Below are 22,239 nucleotides of genomic sequence, written 5' to 3'. Positions count from 1 at the left end.
ACTCGGTTCTGAAACATGCAGCACACTGACACTGCTGTCGACATGGCAACACAGGACTGAAGAGAGGTCAGGGCAATTTCTGCCATTTATTTATATCATTAGATGATGGAGGGATTTTAATGAGTCATTTGATGTGTAATTAACTGTAGAGCCGGTCCTGACATTATTAAAGGTCTTGACGGCTGCGGCACCGGAAGGAAGCGATGGAGGTAGTAGTGCGCTCCTGTGGACAGAAACTACTGATCAGACGTGATCGAGCAGAGTGTGCTCGAACCCTGCATCCTGACAGGGCTTCACTTCCTGTAATATGAAAAAAATTGAATTTGTTTTCTTTCAGCATCATCAGCACAACCATGGCAAATGGTAAAATAGGTTGTTTGTCACTACCGTCCAATATGACGTGTTTTAAGTAGAAAGGTTGGAAAGGCGCTGATTCCACCTTACACATAAACAAAATTACAAATAGAGTAAATGCTGCATTTATGGTAGATGAGGAATTTTTGCTGGTAAACGCTTCTATTTATTATTTGTCATATTCTGCCCAACATTCAACATAATGCAGAGCTCTGTCCACGTGTTGAATCATGCAATGCACCGATGCTCCACAAGAGGGCGGTGGTGTGACTGTAAAACCAGAACAGAGATCATCTAAAATCACACATAAGCGACGACTATACAAACAAACAGCTGACTACCTACCCTGACACACAAACCTAGAGTACGAACAAAACGTAAGTCATTTATCTCTGTGGTCCCAGTCCCACTTATTTACAATGCCATCAAACTTTAGTAGCAGTTTAGTTTATTAAAAAATATAATAATAAAAATAAGATCTCAAATATGAGTTGAGTTGTTATTATATACGACGAGTTAAAAGCCAATTTATATCATCATAGCCAGACCGCTATGGTGTTTCCAGTCAAGTCGCAGTCACACAATGTTCCCAGCTCACAAAACTGGATCTGTTTATTTTACGCCACAACAAATTAGATGTAAAAAGCCCAATAACCACACAAGACGTCAGGGTATTAAAGGTGTAGTTTACTGACAAAACAATAAAGCGGCTACGTGAGGTCTGAATTAGGCTGAATGGCAATAATACAACTGTCCAACAACCCAGTGTCCTCACACACACACACACACACACACACACACACACACACACACACACACACACACACACACACACACACACACACACACACACACACGCCACCCACCCCACAGTACATTAATCGTCCGCTCCACTCTGCGCTCAGTCGCTCCCTGCGTGCGGTTCGTTTGGAGAAGGTGCAGCAGTGCGCCGCGCTCCATCGCAGCCCGGCGCGCGCGGATCCACGCTGAACGCTCGCGATACCAAGTGAGGCGTTTGAGGAGAAAAAGTAAACGTCAGGAAAACCAACCAGCGAGTTTTTGTTTTTCTCCTTCTCTTCTCATTTTTTTTGGCTAACTTGTTATTTGACGACAGCCACTTGTTCAGGCGTGAAATGGACCATCGATGCAGAGTCCGTTTATTTGGCCACTTTGGAGACGCAAAAGAAAATTGAGAGAAGGTTGATGAACTTTTCTTTCTGAACGCAGAGACAACGTTTAATTTAGAAACCATGGATCTCTACGTGCGAAATGAGTCATCGTGGTCCCCGGAGTGCGTCGGAACGCAGGCTGACGCGCGGCACAACGGAACCGTTAACTGGAGCCCGGACGCCTCAAACGCCACGTGCGGCAACGCGTCCACGCTCCTCATCCCTCAGCGTCTGAGGCACAAAGGTGAGTCCACGCGCGGGAGGCCGCTCCACAGGAGTCCTGACAGCGAGTCTGCTGTTTGAGGCGTGGATGCATTAAAACAAGGGCGTGACGGTGAACGCCAGCCTGTTGGTCTGTTTAAAGCTTGAAGTTCCTGCGTCTCTGTTTGGACATAATTCGTGTTGATAACGTACAGTATGAACATAGTTTGGGCTGAAAGCTTGGATTCCCGCTTTTCCTGTTGTTTAAATCACTTGTAATCCTGCTTCTAACGAGCGTCACAAACTGAAGCATGGTCGAGCAGCGTACAGATGACATCCAGATGTGCCGGGCCCGTTCTCCACCGAGGCCCGTCCGGCTCGGGCATATTTTGTGTTATCGTCAAAGAAAATCTTTCATCTGAAGTTGCGGTGACCGGACAGACGACAGAGCAGAGAGCGGGGATGAGGAGCGAGGCAGAAACCCACCGCCCGAGATCAAATCTGGGCCAGACAGCGTTTATGGGTAATGAAAAAGCCAGGTGCCTTCATATCTGCGCTCGTATACATGATAAAAGCCCCTGAAGCCAATGAGGTTCAATACGACCCTCTGCGCTGTCAATCAACACGTGCTGTTTTCGTGCCAGACGGTTGTGTCGGTGTTTTTAGGCGCTCATCCAGCGGACTGCGCTTTTTACAGGCTGTTTACAGGTCAGTCCCCAGCGAGCGACGCCAAGCGTCTCCGACTCACTCTGCGCGTCTCCCGTCCTTCGCACCCGCACCTCAGCCGACGTGCACGCGTCCCCGTGACGATGACTAATTCCCAGCGCTGCGGTGGAGCGCGCCGGGCGGAACCAGTGCGCCGCCAATTATGAATCCGCCGAGGACGCGCGTGACGGCGTCGGATGAGGACTGTTGTGTCTCATGTCTGGCGAAAAGTGCGGCCGCGCGGTTAAGTTGGGGCTTAATCCATTTTTAGGCAGCTATTAAATTAAATGATTTCGCCCACGTTCTGTGTCGCGCGGTGATTATGGCTTCTCCCCCTGCTTTGCATTCCCACAGCAGCGCATCCACCTGAGGAGAAAGATGAGGCCGCTGTGCAGTTCCCCTCATCACGCTTTCTAACCCCTCGCTCCAGAAAGTGATTACTTTTCCATCACCTCCGCTCACTGTACTCGTCTCTCGGTCCGTCCCCGGGTTTCTGATGGCGATGGGGTTTAGTCACAGTCATATTGCCAATCAGTCACACTGATTTCTCACTACACCGGGCGTCGGGGCCGATACAGGAGCGCAGAGGATGCGCTGGATTTCATTCTTCCCAGCAGGATTTCACTTTTAGTAGTTTTTTTCATTTTGTAGTTTTTATTAGCTATTGTCGTGTGCCATAAGTCTTTATAAAATCTCTCTGCAACACACGTTTTGCGCAAAGACGGCGCTCACTTGCTAGAGTTTTACTTTGGAGGTGTGAAATCTACACATTTATTGTAAATCTAAGTGGTGTTTCAGCGTTTTGACTGCTGGGTGAGATTTCCACCACAGATACTGGCTCCACCCTTGACACAGACACTGTTAGCCTATATTTAGTGCAGGTGCACCCATATATTTTTAAACTCACTGATCATCAAATGATCATCACTTTGAGTGTGACAGTAGAAAAGAGCAATTGTCAGCATTTCCTGATGAAGGGCTTTTGGACAAAGACAGAATCCGCTCTCCTCCTCTCTCCCGTTCGTCTCTCACGCCTCCTCGTCTCACCGCGCCGGCACCGGGGACCCGCGTCGTCGACCGTCATTCACCAGAAAGGGATTTGTGGTCGGCGCGGCGACGAGGACGGCACTCAGCACGCTGACATTTAGCAGGAGCTCGGGAGGAGTCCAGCTCCTCTGGGAGGTGCAGCGGGGAACAACATGCACACGGACGAAACGGATGAAAGCCTAAATATTCATTCACGGAATGTGAACCCGATTATTAATTCAGCCACTGTTTTACACCCACCGCAGTCACCTCTTGACTTGAATAATTATGTGTTTGTGAACGAGCCCCTCGTGAGCCTGCGCGGCCTGTGTGATGGAGCCTCATGAATGAGCTCGGCTTCCCTTCACACATCTGGCCTCTGAACCGAGAATACAGGAGCACTCTAAATAATTGGAGGAGCACAGTGCAAACAAAACCCCGTCAAATGGTCGCTGCTGGTTTCTCTAATGACTTTGCTAAGTTGTGTTTTGCTGTGACACACCAGCAGGATGCATTTTGGGATTTCCTGTATTTGCCTTTAGTTCTGTAGCTTCTTGTGTTGATCCTGCACCAGATTCACATCTACTGATAAACTGATGTAACACAGAAGAGTTCCCTCTTCGTGCAGCAGACTGGAGCCGACGCTGGTGATCGATGCAAACGCCTCCGATCGCCGGCGCCTTCGAGGAGCTTCGGTATCAGAAACTCCGGCCCGAAGGAGCCAGTCGGAGCGCGGGAAAGCTCATCGGCTTTGATTAGGCTGAAGGCAGTGCAACGTATCCCATTAGTCCGGAGAGAGAGAGCGTCTGTAATAAAGACGAGGCCCGTCCACTGCACATTTTCATACACACACTCACTTTCCGGTTTAGCCGCCGTCTTGTGAAGACGCCCCGATGTTCTGTCCCCGTATTGGACGTGATTGCTTTTTATTTGCATAGAAGTGTTTGAGACAGATGGTGAAGCCACATGTCGTAGAGAGAGAGAGAGCGAGATGAAAGAGAGGGAGTCGCTTAGGGACTTCTGCTGACCAAGCTGGGACCTCATCCCACTAAGGCTGGTACGAAAGCATATTCAGAGGAAATCAATACAGAAACTATCTCCCTGCTCTTATATACGGACTACATGCACCTACTCTACTTACTGTGTGTCTTTTGAAGGACGGGTAACAGCAGAAAGTGAGGGGAATGGGGGCAACAAGCAGCGTCACAGCCACGTTACGTGTGACTGCAACCACCCTCTAACGCCCTCCTCCTCTCCCTGCTCCAGACGAGGACCACACGCTGCGCATCCTCCTCTACGCGCTCATCTTCTTCCTCAGCGTGGCGGGCAACCTGCTGATCATCGTGGTGCTGACGGCCAACAAGCGCATGCGCACCGTCACCAACACCTTCCTGCTGTCGCTGGCCGTCAGCGACCTGATGATGGCCGTGTTCTGCATGCCCTTCACCCTCATCCCCAGCATCCTCAAGGACTTCATCTTCGGAGCCGCCATGTGCAAGACAGTGTCCTACCTCATGGGTGAGAAAGGGGGGAGTGTTGGGGGAAGGGAGGAAACTCATAGGTGTTAATCACACTGTATCACAGGGATATGACAGTAGATTCATAACACTTTATATCTATGGATGTTATAAATAAAAACTGAGCCTTATGGGGAAACTAGTGATATAGACATACAGTACAGTAGCTTCATGTATATTCCAAATGTGACCCATAATCTTTTTGCTGTAACCCTTTGCCTTAATCTAACAATTTCAGGAAGCTTAGCAAGGTTTCAGTCCCCCGGGGTCAGAGTTCGCCGAGCAGGTCGTCACCTTTGGATGAAAGTTAAAAGTTCGACTACGACTGTGAATTTTCAATCGGTGGAGTAGTTTGGGGATGATTATCAGGGACAACAGCGAAGGGTAAAGGTGAAGAATGTGGCGCAAATATTCAGCCTTCATTAGATTTCAGCTGGAGCAGCAGGTTGAGAGCAGCCAGATGCCGTTATAGACGACTAATGATCAGGAGCTGCGCTGCCGCTGCCCTAACGATGACTCAGCATCTTGTAATTTTGATCTTTATGTGATGAGTGAAACATTTGTGCTCGCCGTTGCCGGTGCATTCTATTATTAGATACGCAGCCACACAGATGTCAGGCGAGCCTCTGTTTGCCCATGAATTTTAAGCAGCTTTTCTTTCTGATACTCTAGATGAACCACGATTACAGTACTCGCCGCTCGTCTAGACGTTCACGCGTGTGCGGTTTCATATTTTACTCTTTCATCGAGTCCAGGCTCTCGTCACAGGTGCATCGACGAACCTCTGCCCAAACCATCGCGGTCTCAGGATCTTTTTCTGATTTGGATAGAAACTGAATCCGCTCAGACTGATGATCGAGTTAATCAGTTCCATTTCACCCCGAGCAAAGCGTCCGTCCAGCAGAAGATGAAAGAGGGCCGCGCCGCATGGCCACTGGGACTGCAGCCTATTATAGCGCTGCTAAAATAAAACCCCATTCAGCCCCCGCTTTGATTTATTTCACCTGTTCACATGAAGCATGGAAACAAGCAGCAATCAAGAAGCTGCAGACGAGAGCACGTTCTTAGTGGAGGTTGTTCACTTTACTGGACACTGTACATCTAGTTCCTTATTCCCATGACCATTTTGCTCATTCTACATCTTCCTTTGCTGGTGAGTAGAGGTTGGTTAATGTACAGCACTGACTCATAGCATCACTAGGATGCAGATTGATGCTCTTTGCAGCCCCATCGTCAGCTCCATAGCTTTTCCATTGTAAACAGAAAACGCGATGCACCCCTGGGCTCTGACACACAAATACAGACGCATGCACATAAAGTGTGTGTTCCTGCTGCGGACATGACTACAAGAGGTAAAGAGTAATTTCCCGTCTTGCTCAGTCAGAAGGGAGATGGCAGATAGCGGAGGGCCTCAGCCAACATGATTTCCTCCACCACTCTGATAAGTCTCCCCACCCTCCGGCTTTCGCTATATTAATTTGTAAGGAAGTCTCCGCACATGGTGGCGTTTTGTTCTCAGATATGATGTGAGGATCAACAAGTGTGTTTTTGTTACTTTTTAGCACCTTGAGGCCCAAAAGCCCATTCAGAGCAGTAATAACATCTCATCCATCTCATGAAAGATGTCCATGAACAGGTTGTGGCGCTGATGTTGGCTTGCTGGTTTAAAATGGCACGTGTGTTCTCCCTCAGGCGTATCGGTGAGCATCTCCACGTTCAGCCTGGTCGCCATAGCGATCGAGCGCTACAGCGCCATCTGCAACCCGCTGAAGTCGCGGGTGTGGCAGACCCGCTCGCACGCCTACCGGGTCATCGCCGCCACATGGGTGCTGGCCTTCACCATCATGATCCCCTACCCCATCATCAGCCACCTGGAGCCGTACCAGAAGCCCGACAACACCACCGCGCACCAGTGTCGCCACAAGTGGCCGCTCGCCACGGCGGAGCAGACCTGGTGAGGGTGCGGGTCACAAGTGTGACATGTCACGTACAGTACGTTGGAATTATGGGACGGTTTTGTGGCAACGTTAAGGCAGACGAAGAGAACAGACGGCTGTTTGAGTGTGTTTTTGTTTTGGAGTCTAGCTGGAACATGCTTTGGGCTAATTGGTGTGTGTGTGTGTGTGTGTGTGTGTGTGTTATGGCTTCATTCATCTCTGTGTGGGTACTAGACTCAATCTCAAATGTATTAGTGCTATATTTGATTCACTGAGCAAAGTGGGAACATTTCTTTGTTTTTCTGGAAACACAGTAAACACGAGTTGTTTTTTTATTTACAGTTTTAAAGGATAACATGTATTTCACTTGAATCTTTCTGAAAAACAACAACATGCACGTGCAGCTGCTCCATCCGCCCGTTTGTCTCCATTCCTTTTACACTAAGGTTGTGATGTTCTCTCCTCCTTTAGGTACGTTCTGCTTCTCCTCGTGCTGTTTGCCATCCCAGGGGTGGTGATGATTGTGGCTTATGGCCTGATCTCTAGGGAACTTTACAGAGGCATCCAGTTTGAGATGGGCCACAATAAAGACTCTACTGGTAAGTCCAGTGGTTCAGTACACGTGGATAATATGCTGCAGAGAAACCAACAGTGTAAAACCTTGATTCATGTCTCAGAGGTGAAGGGGTAAAGCAGTGAAACATGGCTAATTCTCGCAATGACTCAACAAAACATTTTCACCAGTGCTGTGTCAATGTGTCACCTTGTCTCATCAACACTGACTGATTTGGTTATAAGGGTATTTGTGCCGAACCTTTTGGAGCCATGACCTGAGAGGGTTCTCAGAGGAAATAAAAAAGAGAAATCATTTTCAAGTATGAGTCACACAAGACTTGAATGTCAATATTATGAGGACAGTTGTGTCAAGCGCGTTACAAATGTGGACACAAATAGCGTTTTTATTAGACGGAACAACTCATTTGTGTAACACAGTGTGTGTAGAAACGTGCTACAGTGTTGGCTTCACACAGTTTATTTACTGCACTACCAACCAGCCTCTTTATATTTCTTCCAATAGCAATTTAATTTTAATCACAATGATTTTGTTAGTGCAATCACAATCACTGTAATGTGTGCAGGTTAACTGACACATAACCTTTTGTAGACATACAGTAGGACAGCACGTCTGGGCTGATAGCAGCGTGGCGTGTGTTCACTGGTGGTCCATTAGGGGATGGAATTGGCCGACAGCTGCTGGCTTGGACATCACCATCTGTTTGGCTGGAGAGAGCGAGGTTGAGGTTGTCTAAAAAAAAAGAAAAAAAGAAAAGCTAGAGGGACAATGTGCATGAAGTAAAAACAGGAAATTACAGGAAAACTGATCTAGAACTTCCTGTGAGATTTTAGAACAGCCTCTCTGAGTTTATTCGTGTTCAATCTAATAATAATCTCGTCTGTGTAGAGGCTGTGCTAGGACATCTGCTTAGAAAAGCTATTACTACTGCACCATTGTTTCCACTGAACGGCTTAGCAAACATTTAAACATGATCTTACTGTAATTGCTGGATATTTCAAAGCTTAAATCATCTGCAGTGGGCCTTCTAGTACTGTAAGGTGGACCATACTCTGCTCTTTTACTAGATGTGAAGAATGGTCTGACCTCCACTGTGTCCAGCGGCAGTGACGATGGAGACGGTTGCTATGTTAACGTCGTCCAGAGGCCGCACTCGATGGAGATGTCCACTATGGCTGCGTCGAGCAGGGCGATCAAGGCAGAGCGGCCGCGCAGCAACACGTCCGAGGCCAAACTGGAGGCTAAGAAGCGAGTCATCCGCATGCTGGTGGTCATCGTCGTCCTGTTCTTCCTCTGCTGGATGCCCCTGTACTGTGCCAACACCTGGCGAGCGTTCGACGACACCTCAGCCAAGCGCCTCCTCTCAGGGCCCCCCATCGCGTTCATCCACTTGCTGTCTTACACATCTGCCTGCGTCAACCCGATCATTTACTGCTTCATGAACACACGCTTCCGCAAGGCCCTGCTCTCCACCTTCTCGTGCTGCTCTGCGCCGTGCCAACGTCATCGGCGTCGCGGGCTTCGGGACAACGAGGAGGATGGTATGGCAACAGGAGCCTCCATGTCCAAGTTCAGCTACACTACAGTCAGCACCATGGGAACCTGCTGAGGCAGATAGACGTAGGCACAATCCAGAGGAGACGGTTACTACGGCAACGCAGCATCCCACATCCTTTGTCTTTAGGCCAGTTCTGTGTTAATAGTGACAGTGGTGTGATGTGGAAAAACGGGCCATATGCTGTAATGTAGCAGTATAGATGCTTCACCCATGACTGTGAGTAAAGTCATGTAGAGATTATTTCATGAAAGCAGTTTTAGATTGTAGATACACAGAAAACTACAGGCACCTGCAGGCAGCCTCTCCTACAGTGGGCCAATGTCACATTGAGGGAGGCTGTCCGCCAGTAGAAAATAGGAAGAAATAAGAAATACCCCGCTGTGTGGTTTTAAAATTGTGTTTTACACTCAATGGTCACTTTATCAGACACACCTGCACACTCTAATGTCATCCAATACAGCGATCTGCCGTAAATTTCCTAGTATTGAAACTGTCAGAAAGGTTTTCAAACTTGTTATTGAGGTCCACCGTGTGACATACAGTATGATGACAATAACATTTGAAACACACCTTAATACTGTATAATGTGCTCCAGGATGACTCGGCCACCCACTGTGATAATCAGCTTTGTGACTAAAAACAATAGGAAGCTAGTTAAGATTGCCCTAAAGTGTCCAGGTGCACTCAATAACATGGCCAGTGAGTGGATGTTGTGTGTTCCTGTGTTAATAAGGATTATGAATTTGCCTTGTGGACGAAGTGCCTGCTAATTAACACTGTATTTGTCTGCTGTCGATTTGCCTTATGAATCACAGGCACCAAAATCACAAGCACGTTGTAAAGACTCCGAGGTGGAGATTAAAAAACTTCTGAGCAGAACCGAAACTCCGCTCAGACGTTGGGGAACATCATGCAGAGGGGAAGTAGGTTACCAGTCTACGAGGCTCCACAGGAAACGCTTCACTGGCGTAAACAGTTTGCAGCGGTGCCTTGTACTGTGACAGGGAACCTAACGTGAACCTTTGTGTGTTTTAGTCTTTGGAGAGGGATCTTTCACTGTGACTCTGTTTCTCTCTGACGAGTAATAATCCATCATAAATCATTTACATTAATAGGTTAAATTGCTTTAGTCGTGCTTATAAGTTTGGACTATTGTCAGTATAATTGAACAACAAGCTGTTTCCATCTCAGTGCTCACATGCTCCCGGCGTTCGCTGCCTCCCTGCAGTAACTTTCCACACCTAAACTGTTTAGGAATCAGCCCACTGGCTTCCTGTCCGCGTCGCGCTCACCTGCCAGCTACGAAACGGCAGCCAGTTTGTTCCTTGGTCCCCCTCAATCATCCGCATCTCGCCGTAATTGCGTTACATCCTCGAACCTGCCGGGCTGAGAGGATGAGCGCATTTCAGTGAGTGCACCGGAGCACAGAGCTGTCAGTCGCCCCGCTAATAGATGCACGACCTGCATTTGTGAAGGCTTTTTGGGAGATCCTCCATCAGCCTGCAGCTTGTGTGGTTTGTTGTGATTGAATTTTATTGTCTCAAGCCTCCAGGGACCATAAGTAAAGAAATCTATACTTACATAAATACTTATTAGGCACTCGTGCTTCTGTATACCTGAAGCACAGACAGAACAACGCCGGCATCCCTCTGCTGTGATATGAAGGACAAGGCTCTGGTATCACAGATGGACTTCATAGTTCATCCATGGCTTTGATTCTAAATATGCACATTCATGAAACCAAACTGAGGTCACGGTGGTACATGGTTTTGCAGTAAACAGCACGCGAGAGGCATCTATGCATCCGCTAGTACAGTTTCACAGACTGTCCTGTCTGTGTTGTTGTCTGTGAGTGGTGCTTTTTATTTTCCTAGAAACCTGTGAGATGCCGTTTACCCCGTGGTGCCACAGAGGCCGGTGTGACTGGCTCCCCATCGAACTTCTACGAACACACACAGAACACAGCGTCCTTCAGCTCAAACTGGTCATTCCACACCTGCTGACAGGCAGCTACAGACAGACGCCAGGAAACTGTTATTTCCCTTCTTCAAAGGAAGGCGTGTTATAAAAATAGCTTACAATGATGCATTCCCAGTAGACAGCTGTTAAACCCCTGAACATTTCTCAATAAATAAGTGATACACTAATAGGAACACTAACTAACAAATTACCCTGACGTATATTTTTACACAACATGGCTCGTTCACAGACAGACAGACAGTAAAACCAAAAGTAAAGGCGTAATCATGAGGGTAAATCTAAACCCTCCTGCCCCTCAAACCATTCTCTCTTCTGTAGGCCACGGTTTTGGTTACAGTATCTTGCAGCTCGCCGTTTTCATCACTTCAGCTGACGGCACAGTATCTACTCAGCACTGAACAGCTGACGGCCCAAGTTAGAAGGTGAACGTGGAGTCTACTGCAGTTCCCTGATATTTCCCTCGGGAGTCGGTGGAGACTAGGACAGCCATTACAGGATATGAGGATGTTCACTGTGTGACAGCAGACATGTTGATATTGCCCTGGAAGTGCTGAACATGTAAAACACATTTGCTCATTTTGTTCACTTGTGTCAATATACTGTCTACGTTATGTCAGTATTGTCATTAGTGTTGGGAACGGCCCGTATCGCTGCCAAAGAGAATGTATTGCAGCTTTAAAGTTATGGTTGTAGCAGTTGTGAATTAGCTTATTTGCATAATCAATGTTGCAGAATAGTCTGTGAATATACTAAACATTTAATAGGAGCATGCTGAGTACTATCTCATTGTAATCAATCATTGCAAATGCTGCTGCTGCTGCTGCTGCTGTAACTGAACTGCACATGCTAGACTGGTTGCGTCGACCAATCTCAACTACTCTTATTCCAGCTTCCTACTGACATGCTTGTAGAGACATTTTAACATTATGGGTGCCTATATCTCAGTCATATGTCTGCTGGGCTCTGCTGAAACGCTCCCCATTCCTCAGATTGCAGAGCATCCTCATGGGCGCGACGCTAAATGCTGCTATACGGTTGGACACAGGTGTCACAGAGAAATGTGCTCTGGGGAAGTGCTGCTGGTCAGTGATAAGCACGCTGTCCGGGGGTTTGGCCGTTTAAGCTGAATCAGAATTGTTTGATATGAGTAAATTGGCCAGACTGGGCAGCACAGTTAGGACTAATCCACTCAGAAACAACAAATAGTTTGGATGGCAAATAAATGGCCTTACGGTACCTGAATATTCTGGCAGTGGGATACAGATTATCTGCCTAAATGCGCTAAATGCATTGCTTTCACTTAGATTAGTAGTACTTGTATTTTATAGGGGCAGGTATTTTATAATTGCAGTAGTGTGATTCAGTATTTATTCCTTTCTTTCACTGAAACATCAAGTAAGAGATTCTATTCCTCCTTTTGTCCCGTTAGCACATTAGGTTTAGCCTAAGGGACAAAATCCCGTTGGCCCTGTAATGACCCCATGTTGCCTGCTGTGTAATTTATCTTCACGTTCCAGTAAGACACAAGACGCAACTAGTAGCCTTTTTCTGGAATAAATATTTAAATAGAGCTTGATTGCAGAAAGTAAATTGCAATTTAAGTGTCAGGAATATGCATCACATGAGCCAAACTTTGTCTCCTAGAATTTATGTTTATATACAAAACTAAATTGTTTTCCTTTTGCCTGGATCGTGTTTAGAGGCAGCATTTCTTTCAGTGAATGAATCACTAGCGTCAACAGCAGGAGTTCAGAGTAAATGGAGGGCATAAGGAGCACGGGTTTGTGACTACCTGTGGTTGCTTCAGATAATAAATACATTTTGGATGCAGCTATGAAGGACTGTGGTCCTGAGTATGTTCTTATATCTCCCTGACCTTCAACACAAAACCAGACAAGTATTTATAGGGATGTTACTACTGCAAATATATTTTATTGCTAAAAATTGGTCCTTTTTTGTGCAAAATGAATTTAAATAACCCCATCCAAAGGGTTACTCTGTTGTGTTACTGTTGTTTTACTGTTGTGTTACTGTAATGGCAGTCATCCCACTTGCATTTACTGCAGCTTTAGTCTAATTTAAAATGTACTAACTGTTTTAAACTATCACTAAAACTAGAAGTTGAGATGGCCTGTCTACAAGTGGCCATAAGATTAAGGCACAATGCAACACTGCGTTGGTTAGTATTGTACTTTTGTAAACTAAAACTCTGGAGGTTTGTCTCTTTGGTACTTTAATGCAGCATTGTCTTTATTCTGCACGGGTTTATAAAACAAGAAGCTCATTTCTGGCCAAACAATAGTTTAATTTCAGGCTGTCACAAGGCTTTTTGTTTTTCACTCATCACAACAAGCAGAAGTGACAGCTCTCATGACAAGTGCAGTGAGTTCCAGATTGAAGTATGTTCTAATATAGTCACCACGGTTGAAATATAATGATGATTTATTCAATATTCCAGCTAGAATGTTGATATGATTCATGTGGCGGTGTAGAAATAATATTGTGGAACACGAAGATTAAAAAGCGCGTTGTCTGGGAGTTAACCATCTGGGTATTGTCTCATCAGCGTTGGCGTTTACTGTCTCTTGGGTGGATTTTGGATTAGTGCAGCCATCTTGCTGTGAATGTCAGTGACAATATACCATATACGATACAAAAAGCCTTTTGTAGCAAGGTACGAATATGAACCGTGTCGTTTCATATCTGTGCATGTAACTGCTCATTTGTGTTGTTGTTGCACACACAATATTCTGAAATACACTGAAATGGGGTGTTAAAATTAAATATATAGCTATAATCTTTGCTTCGTGACGTTGTGTAAATAAGGAGTTGGTATGTTCCAGTGACACATGTTGAACCTAGCAGTGTGCCAAGCTGTTTGTTCGAGCCGTGGGCTCATGCGAGGGTGAGAGAAGCAAACAAGGTCACGTTTAGATGTTCTCCAACAGTTGCAGTTCACCGGCCTCCGTTGCCTTAAGTATGTGTTAAACGCTCAATATCTGCAAGTCTGCGTCCTGGTGTGCGTGTGTCACTCATGCATTTACTGTGTACTGTGTGGATACATGAGTCACAGCTGGTGATGAACACACTGGTCTGTGTGTATGGCTTATGGCAAGAACTCTGCATATATAGATATTCATGGATAAATATCCATCAATACATGCTATTGAAACAGAGCTCATTGAAAATATAACCCTTAAAGCAATGAGAAACTAAAAATGTTCGATGTAATTTTCTTGGCTGCTTTCAACAGTGCTGGTTTGTGCTGCTACATACAGTATGATGCTGTAAGGCCTTATGTGTTTAATGTGGTCTGAGTAGTTTGTAGTTTATTCACCAGGCGGAGGAGGTTCAACAGGTCTACCTCCCTCGCGACGATGCAGGTTCACTGCTATTATGATTCTTTTTACACACTGTTCATTGTTTCTGTCTTAAGAGACAAGCATTGCTGTATCTGTAGGGACGACTGTCACCTTGTTTGCGTTTGTATATTTCAGGATGATTGCGTGTCAGTGTGTTTTGGAGAAAGAACCAAAGTCATAAACCATAATAAAATCACTGTAAACACACACACACACACACACACACACACACACACACACACACACACACACACACACACACACACAATGAACAATTTCCAAGTCCATGTACAACTGAGTGATTGTCCAGCTAGCATACGCTTTTGCTTCTTGTGTAATGTTCTAATAAATTCTAATAAAGTGTGTGAAATCATATGTTTTTAGACTCTGCCATTGTGCTGCGGTTATAAGTGGTTTTTGTCTGCACTTTAAATGCTTTTTATAAATGTAAAAGTGCTTTACTGACCATTTCAGAGGGGGACAAATTCATGCAGCCAGGTCTCATCTGAGTGAATCCCACTTCCTTTGAACGCACTTTTGGCTTTCAGCTTGTTGTTTGAGGCAGCGCTGAAACTTGAGAAGGTAAAGTGCACAGGCGTTGCCAATGACCCATTCTCTTGCTTAGAGTACATGCTACCTGTAGTTAAAGTGGTCTTAATGGCGTCAAAAGAAGATTTATTGTGGGCTTAGCTGTGGTATAGGATCCCAACATAGCATAAAATAAACCAATATCATAACCATATTTTTGCTGTGGGGATAAATTATTAAAATACATACAGACTCATCACACAGCAATGAAAGACAGGCAGCAATGAGCTCGACCTTCATCTACTTCATTTCATCTGTTTTATGTAACAGTGACAGGATGCCTTCCAAACAAAATACTTAGATGCTAAGGCTCAGTGTACGTACTTGATAGCAAGATCATTTCCACCTGTGAATAATGGCAAAACCCTTTGTGGGGTCTAAATGAATAGATTTCTTGTCTGTTGTTGTCATGGAGACAAAGTTTTCAAGCATAAAAATAAAGCACTTTGAACGACTTAAAAAAACATGGGAGCAATTATCTGCAGTAGTCATTACTGCACTTCCTGCTGCACATTCTCCAGCACTCACCTCGAGCGCAAGTATAGAAGGTCAGAATTATGCTACACAACAACATGATATTAAAGTAGATCTACTGGAGGTCATTGTTAAATAGATCTTATAATAATATAACCATCTGAAACTTGCAATTGATAGATGTGATTTACTGCGTTTCTATACTGTAGGTGAGGGTTTACTCCAACAACCACTCAGCTATTGAGTATTGTGCAGTGTGAGCAAGTGCAAGGTTGTTCTAGGTATGAAAAGGTTGTAAACAAACACAGAAGCGCACATTTAGTGAAGGATATTTTACACGTTGAACATAACACTGTGACACATGCATGTACAGTATGTACGCACCTGAGAGCATTTGGGCTCTTTCCCCCATCAATATGACAACCCCAGTGGACCCTTAGATCTCTAAAGCACAAGCTGAGTGCAGAGGCGGACAGCATGGGATTAAAATGCAGAATCCCCTAACTCATTGCAGTGAAACCATTGTGTTAGCACAGCGGTGACGCTGTCACAGATGGCTTCAAAAACAAGCAGGGGAGGCCTATTTACTCAGTTTTTGCCACACTATAGTGTAATCCCTATCCCAGTGTAACACATGGCAGTGGCATTCAAAGAGCAATACTACCCAGTTGTATTGCAAATATGTACCTGAGATAGAGGATACCTCAGGAAAACAAGTCGCAGCATCATTATGTCTTATAAACCTTTGACTCCGGGTTTGGATTTCTATCAGTATCTGGGGCAACACACTTACACTGACACAGCCCTTTCCCGTGACATTATTGAAGGGATATTGTCGGTTTGAGCAAAGCTTTGGTTTAGCTATGACACACATTATTCTGTGTGAGAGGGGCTGATGAGCAATCACGTACCTTTGTGACTTTTGGTATCGCATGCACCGTGTCATGGGACGGTAATAATCACTCTCCTTAACCTTCCTTGACCTTTCAGTCCACTGCATGGAAGGAGGAAATCAGCACAGTTACAGGATGATCCAATCAGCATCAGACAAGCAGCGCAGAGATGAAAAGACAACTGCAACATGCAAATCCATGAATGTTGTTACACTTAGGAATCTTACAGTGTTGATACATTACAGTCTCAAATTACATTTGATAGGGACATAAACATTTTGTTATGGCACTGAGAGAAATTACTCTTGTAAGACCATAAAAGAACATCACAGAATGAAGTTCAGAGTTTATGTTCTTTCAAAATGTCAGCACTCTGGTGTGCAGAAGCCACGGCAATAATACAGCTAGGCAGGGGAAGAACACGCTGCAGTTCTTCTTATACATGCTGTGAAGTGACATTTTAGTTCAACAACCACTTGAAATCCTCTGACAATGTTTTGACAAATTGCTGAGGATTTGTGCCCCTAGGAAGAACATCTGATTAACTCCTTTGTTGGTTGCAAAAATGAATGCATCATCTCATTACCTTATTGATGACAAAATAATTCATTCAAATTCATATTGTTTACACGTTTTTATGAAAATAGATTTATAAAACGACTTACTTTGTATTTAACGATGAGCTTGAGACAACGGAAGAGATTTGTCTTTAATAAGTTATTGGCCGTTAAAATGTCACGTCATTGGTTCTGGATTATTATTGGCTGTAGGGCGGGAACCAGGGCAAGCAGAAGCCGGGCGCGCGCGTAAAGAAACCAACTAAAACACGACGGGATAGAGAAAGTTAAATAGCGGGAAGTTGGTGTCGTGTAACCTAAGTTGATGCACCCCCTGTGACATAAGCGACATGGTAATAATACGCTTAGTTACAGTAAAAAAGCAAAATAAAGCAAATAAAGTGACGAAAGGGAAAGTTTTGGTTAGCATTACAACATAACTAATTAGCTAGCTATCCTGAAAAGACGCTTCCTGGACAGATCAAGTCCCGGATACGCTAAGCCCATGGACGGACTGCTTCCAGGATACACTAAACCCATGAACAGACTACTTCCCGGATAGACTAACTCCTGGAAGACTACCTCCGGACCAACTCCTGCTGCTCAGGGCAGAGACCTCTGCAGATAGCTGTAGTGGTCTCCACATGTCGGAGGTGCGCTAATGTGAGTACTCAGATCTTTTATTTTATTATTACTATAATGTATTAATGACTTTTAATAGGAGTTGTGTGAAATGAGACGGTTTCATGCTATTCAAAGTAACAGACCCCCATAAAGACCCCATACAGTATCACTGTTACACTGTACACATCTGCATCAACACGCAAAGAAAGGCAGTCTTGCTAATAAACAGACAGCAAAAGGCAGGGATGGTCAAACACAGGCATCAAAAGCAAGACAACAACTCGCGCCACAGTTTACCACCATCCAATTAGTTGAAGTTTCATTTTCTTTTAAACCAAGTGTATAGCATAAAGTAAAGGACAGGAAACCTAACCAAGTAAAGCTAATGAAAAATAGCATGCAGGGGTAATTAGATATTGCTCACTGACCCTTTATCTGCACTGACCAGCCACATTAAGGAACATGTGAACACTTCCATTGCTCTAGAAATGAATGGAAATGGCGACACAAGTAACTTTTAAAGCAGAATAGTACAGCAATTCCACAGCCCACCTCCAAAGAGATATTATTACCGAATACCAACAGTTTACCTTAGAGAAGGTACCACTTTTTCTTGTTTTTCAAAGCTCCTACTTTAAATTCCATTTCTGAGCTCTGTAATTTTTTGGTCTAGAATATGGATGAACTCTAATAATTAAAGCTGAATTTAAAAAAATAGGGTGTTTGAAAAATTTGACAACTTATTTTGGGAAAACCAAATGTAAAATGACTGTATGAAGACTAATGCACTGCCATTTAAATCACATTTTAAATTAAGCTTTTAATTATTTTGACTTTAAAGGGGAAATATGTCCATTATCCCAAACTTATTTTCACTACTCGGGGTCACAGAGATGCTGCTGCCAAACATTTACTTTAGGTGAGAGGCAGGTTCCACCTGGACACCAGGCTTTTAAAGATTAATGAATCAGTTATTTGGTCACCACTTATTTTAAAGGAACTCACATGTAGAGATCATCAAATCCTAATAATAAGACCCAAGTAAAGAAAAAATACTGGAAAGTAGAGCCATTATAGTGCAACCCACTTTCAGTTTTCCTTCACAGTACAGTATATCTGCAGGATGGAGAGATGAGCATTCTATTCTTTGCTAAAATACACACCTTTCAGAGCGAGACTGCAATGTATTGTAACTGATCATGGGTCAGTCTTTTATGAAATCTGAGTGCCTACTTTATGGAAAAGACGTTTGTCCCCTGACTTTAAGTGTCAAGATGGGAGTCTACCCTCAGGCAATGTTAGGCAATGTTAAAAACAGAACTAAGAGCAAAGGTCTGTATGCTTGCTGATGTTGTATACCAGGCTTAGTAAGTTATTAATAGAAATCCATCAAAGCACATTATTATACCTCAAATGTCACTGACAATTTTATCAACACTGATGAAGGGTGGGAGCTTCAAGAATTAGAATTTTTATAAGGTCTTAATAGAATAGGCATAATGTTAGAGAGTAACATTAAAGGATACTTTTAATATCTGTTGTAAACAGTACTTATACACCCACATGACAAACGGTCCTGTTTCTATTCTTTGTTATAGTGGTTCTATACTGTATGTTTACAACTGAAATGCATCAATACTAAAAGAAATGGACTACAAAATACAAAAAATGCACTTTATAGGCCCTCATTAAGTTTCAAAGGACCCAAATCAAGCTGTTATCCTTCAAAGTTACAAACTTTTCTATATACTGTAACTGTTCCCTGTGCAGCTGCAAGGATGATTGTTGTTAAACCCTATAAGATTAGAACTTGTTGTGTTATGTTCCAGTTTGATCCTAATCAGTTTGTACTTTGCAGATTTGGTAGCAGAATATTTTGGTAAGAATTGCTTCAGCACCATATTCTTATTTATTTCTATGTGTGACATCTCATCAGAAATAGATTTCCCCTGAGATCCTGAAAGGCTCATGTTACAACTAAGCGGTCAAAATTGACAGAAATACAGCATTTGCAAAACTGAGAGCCTCACGTGGAGCCCAAGTAGGAAAATTACTGTAAGAAAAATTCATGAGATAGCAGTGCCATGTGTTGATCACAACACACAAATAAATGTCACAAGCACAATGGACACTTGGACATGTGAAATGAATGTGGTTGCTTAATGCTATACTGCATAAGGCAACCACCAGACAACGTAATTTAATTCACATTTTAATTTAGAAAGCATAAACTAAGTACTAAAACACCCCTTTAACTGTAGGCATCTGCTGTAACTCTTGTGGTTAGAGGATAGCTACAGTTGCATAATTTTATAGTATATGCCTTTGACTGTACAATCTGATGTACGTGTACTGTACTCTTTTTAAGTTGTTAGACCTGTACACTTACTTCAGTAGTAATCTTCATGTGTGATCATAATTTCAAAAGGCTGCAATTTAATTAAATAACTTTATTTGTAGATGTGACAACCTGCTATCTGTGGACAATTTTCAAATAAATAATCAGAAAGGATGGTGGACCACATGGTCACACAGTTTCCCAGTGGCCTGTGTTGCCAGGTTAGAGTCCATGTTGATACTGTAAATGTAATGACTTCTTAGACACCTCTTAGTGGCTTGATTACAAAATGTTATGTTTTGGTTATTAACCATACATGGATTATTTTAAATGATCAACTATTTATCATACTGTAATTCTTCAAATGAGATGTGCTTGTAATCCATTTGTGAGGCAGTCTGCTTCCAGTCTGCCTTTTTTTCTCTAAAGCACAGTTTCCTGAAAGGTGCTTTCACTGTTTGAATAACCATCTACATACTGTAGCCTGATAAATATGATGAAGTTATGGTTCAATTTTTGTTCTATAAATGATATAAAATGAATATAGGGTAAATTAAATCAATTTGATACAGCACAGTTACAGTAGATGAGAGTTAGTCACAGCCAAACCATTAACATTTACATATGAAAACAATTTAGAAAGCTTTTGTTGTGGAGGAGGTAATGTCTTGTGGAGACAAACATTTCATTGTAATGCACTCTTTCAGTTAACAAATTTAATCTGTGTACAACTGCAGTGACATTAGTGTTCTAATTTTATATGTACTGTAAATGTCTGGACTGGATAAGGGGGCTTCATTAATATACTGCATAAGAAAGGATAATAAAAGGAAATTTACATGTAAGGTTACTTACTGTAGTTATACAAAAATAAACTAACCACTGATGCTAAATTACAGTAACTGCTTCTAAATTGTTTTGTGTGAAGAAAGACAACAAAAATCCTACATGTTTAGACAAAGCTGCACACATACTTTTAGTAAGATGTTAATCTAATCAAAAGGTAAATAAAGTAACTGGTGACTTTTACCTTAGCCAGATCAAATCATGACTGATAGATTGATCCGTCAGGAATTGAAGAGGTAGGATTTAACAAATGCCATCTTGTGCGTGTGTGCAGCATTTTTTTCCTGTTTGCCAGGATGTTGTTAAATGGGAGCAACAGAGCTGAATTCTAACATGTTAATCAAAGGCAGAGACTGTTTCTACCAAAGGGAAATCAGTGGTTAATTTAGAACAGGGCAAGTCATGCACATACACCATAAACACAGGTAATACACAAGAAGTAACACTGGAATGCTGGCATGATAACATTTTCCAAATGTGTCTATTATCAGGTAACGGAGAATCTGCTTCACCATACAGTAAAAACATGGCTTTTGAGACTTTTGTGTCAATTTAAAGATTTGTTTTCATGTATAATAATGCCTGCTAATACTTTGTGCTAAGTAATTACAATACAATAAAATAAATCAGTCATAAATGTCACTAACAGGATGACTAAGACAAAGCTTCTCACTGTATTTTATGAAATTTGTGATTTTTTTCTAGTAACCCTGTATTGCTTTCTCTGTGCCAACCAAACGTTGTTTTTGTAGCTGTACTGCAGGTCCACAGTTGAGGTAATCAAATCTGTCAACACTAATTGCTGGCTTCCCCTCAGTGCTTCACATTGCAGGTAGAATCAATGCTAGAATAAAATGGGGCACTGACAAAAAAGCAGTGAGAATGGTGCCATCATCTTTCTAGCTCACTGTTGTGCTTTTGGAGTTCACCTGAAAACGTAGGTTTAACCTCACTAAGCTACAGTTCAACACAAAGGTATTATGCTTTTTATGAAAACATGCAAAACCTTAAAAAGTGAACTGAAATTCTTTAATTTGCTTTCAAGAAGAAACCTTGGCTAAGTTATTTGTTTCTTGGCTTGAACCAAAACAGAAAAATACAAAAGGGACCAAAACTATTATCCCCCATGGTTTTACTTTAAAACAAACCTAAATGATCATTCATCTTGCAAAGCACAGCTTTGCAAAGTGAACAAGGCTTTTGGCACTTTAACATTTGTTCGAGAGGGACGAAAAAAAAGTTATTTCATCAAAGTGTAGAAATCAATCTGGGAGTCAGGAACGAAGATGCAGAGCTCATCATAAAGGTAGTGTACAGTGTTTTAAACATAGCATAGTGCCCTGAGCAACAGTGGACAGTAAAACCTCCCTTTAATAGGAAAAGGCCATGTGACATGACTGTTTGGAGTGAGGAGATAGCACACATTTAGATAGAGGTTTGTACTGTTGCTGTTGATGAGGACCTGGTGTGGCAAGTGTCTAGATCACCTGGTGTCCCAGGTGATCTAGACACTTGCCATGGAGAATTACTAACACT

General features: G+C 43.3%; 1 protein-coding gene and 1 long non-coding RNA gene across 2 annotated transcripts; one reads left to right on the top strand and one right to left on the bottom strand.

Moving 5' to 3' along the window:
- The first annotated feature begins 1,254 nt into the window (after window positions 1-1,254).
- cckbrb (cholecystokinin B receptor b) lies at window positions 1,255-14,758 on the top strand. The gene is made up of 5 exons (XM_029137803.3): window positions 1,255-1,767; window positions 4,722-4,973; window positions 6,665-6,926; window positions 7,381-7,508; window positions 8,551-14,758. Exons 1-5 carry the CDS (start codon window positions 1,605-1,607, stop codon window positions 9,090-9,092), a joined length of 1,347 nt encoding a protein of 448 aa, XP_028993636.1. The 5' UTR covers window positions 1,255-1,604; the 3' UTR covers window positions 9,093-14,758.
- On the bottom strand, window positions 7,507-17,421 carry LOC114847773 (uncharacterized). The gene is made up of 4 exons (XR_003784263.3): window positions 17,004-17,421; window positions 16,357-16,439; window positions 8,570-9,085; window positions 7,507-8,215 (listed from the first exon to the last, which is right to left on the bottom strand). It is a non-coding gene; the product is annotated as an uncharacterized LOC114847773 (long non-coding RNA).
- Between the last annotated feature and the right edge of the window lie 4,818 nt (window positions 17,422-22,239).

The sequence above is a fragment of the Betta splendens genome, chromosome 21 (assembly GCF_900634795.4).
Source record: "Betta splendens chromosome 21, fBetSpl5.4, whole genome shotgun sequence".
Classification (NCBI taxonomy): domain Eukaryota; kingdom Metazoa; phylum Chordata; class Actinopteri; order Anabantiformes; family Osphronemidae; genus Betta; species Betta splendens.
Note: the sequence above shows the minus strand (reverse complement) of the source record. Positions and strands in the feature narration are given on the sequence as shown.

What these genes read in the sequence shown, in the direction of transcription:
- cckbrb (XM_029137803.3), top strand. Translation starts at nt 1,605, where the DNA reads ATGGATCTCTACGTGCGAAATGAGTCATCGTGGTCCCCGGAGTGCGTC. An exon ending in TCAGCGTCTGAGGCACAAAG is followed by an intron (nt 1,768 to 4,721) that starts GTGAGTCCACGC and finishes TCCCTGCTCCAG; the next exon opens with ACGAGGACCACACGCTGCGC. An exon ending in GACAGTGTCCTACCTCATGG is followed by an intron (nt 4,974 to 6,664) that starts GTGAGAAAGGGG and finishes GTTCTCCCTCAG; the next exon opens with GCGTATCGGTGAGCATCTCC.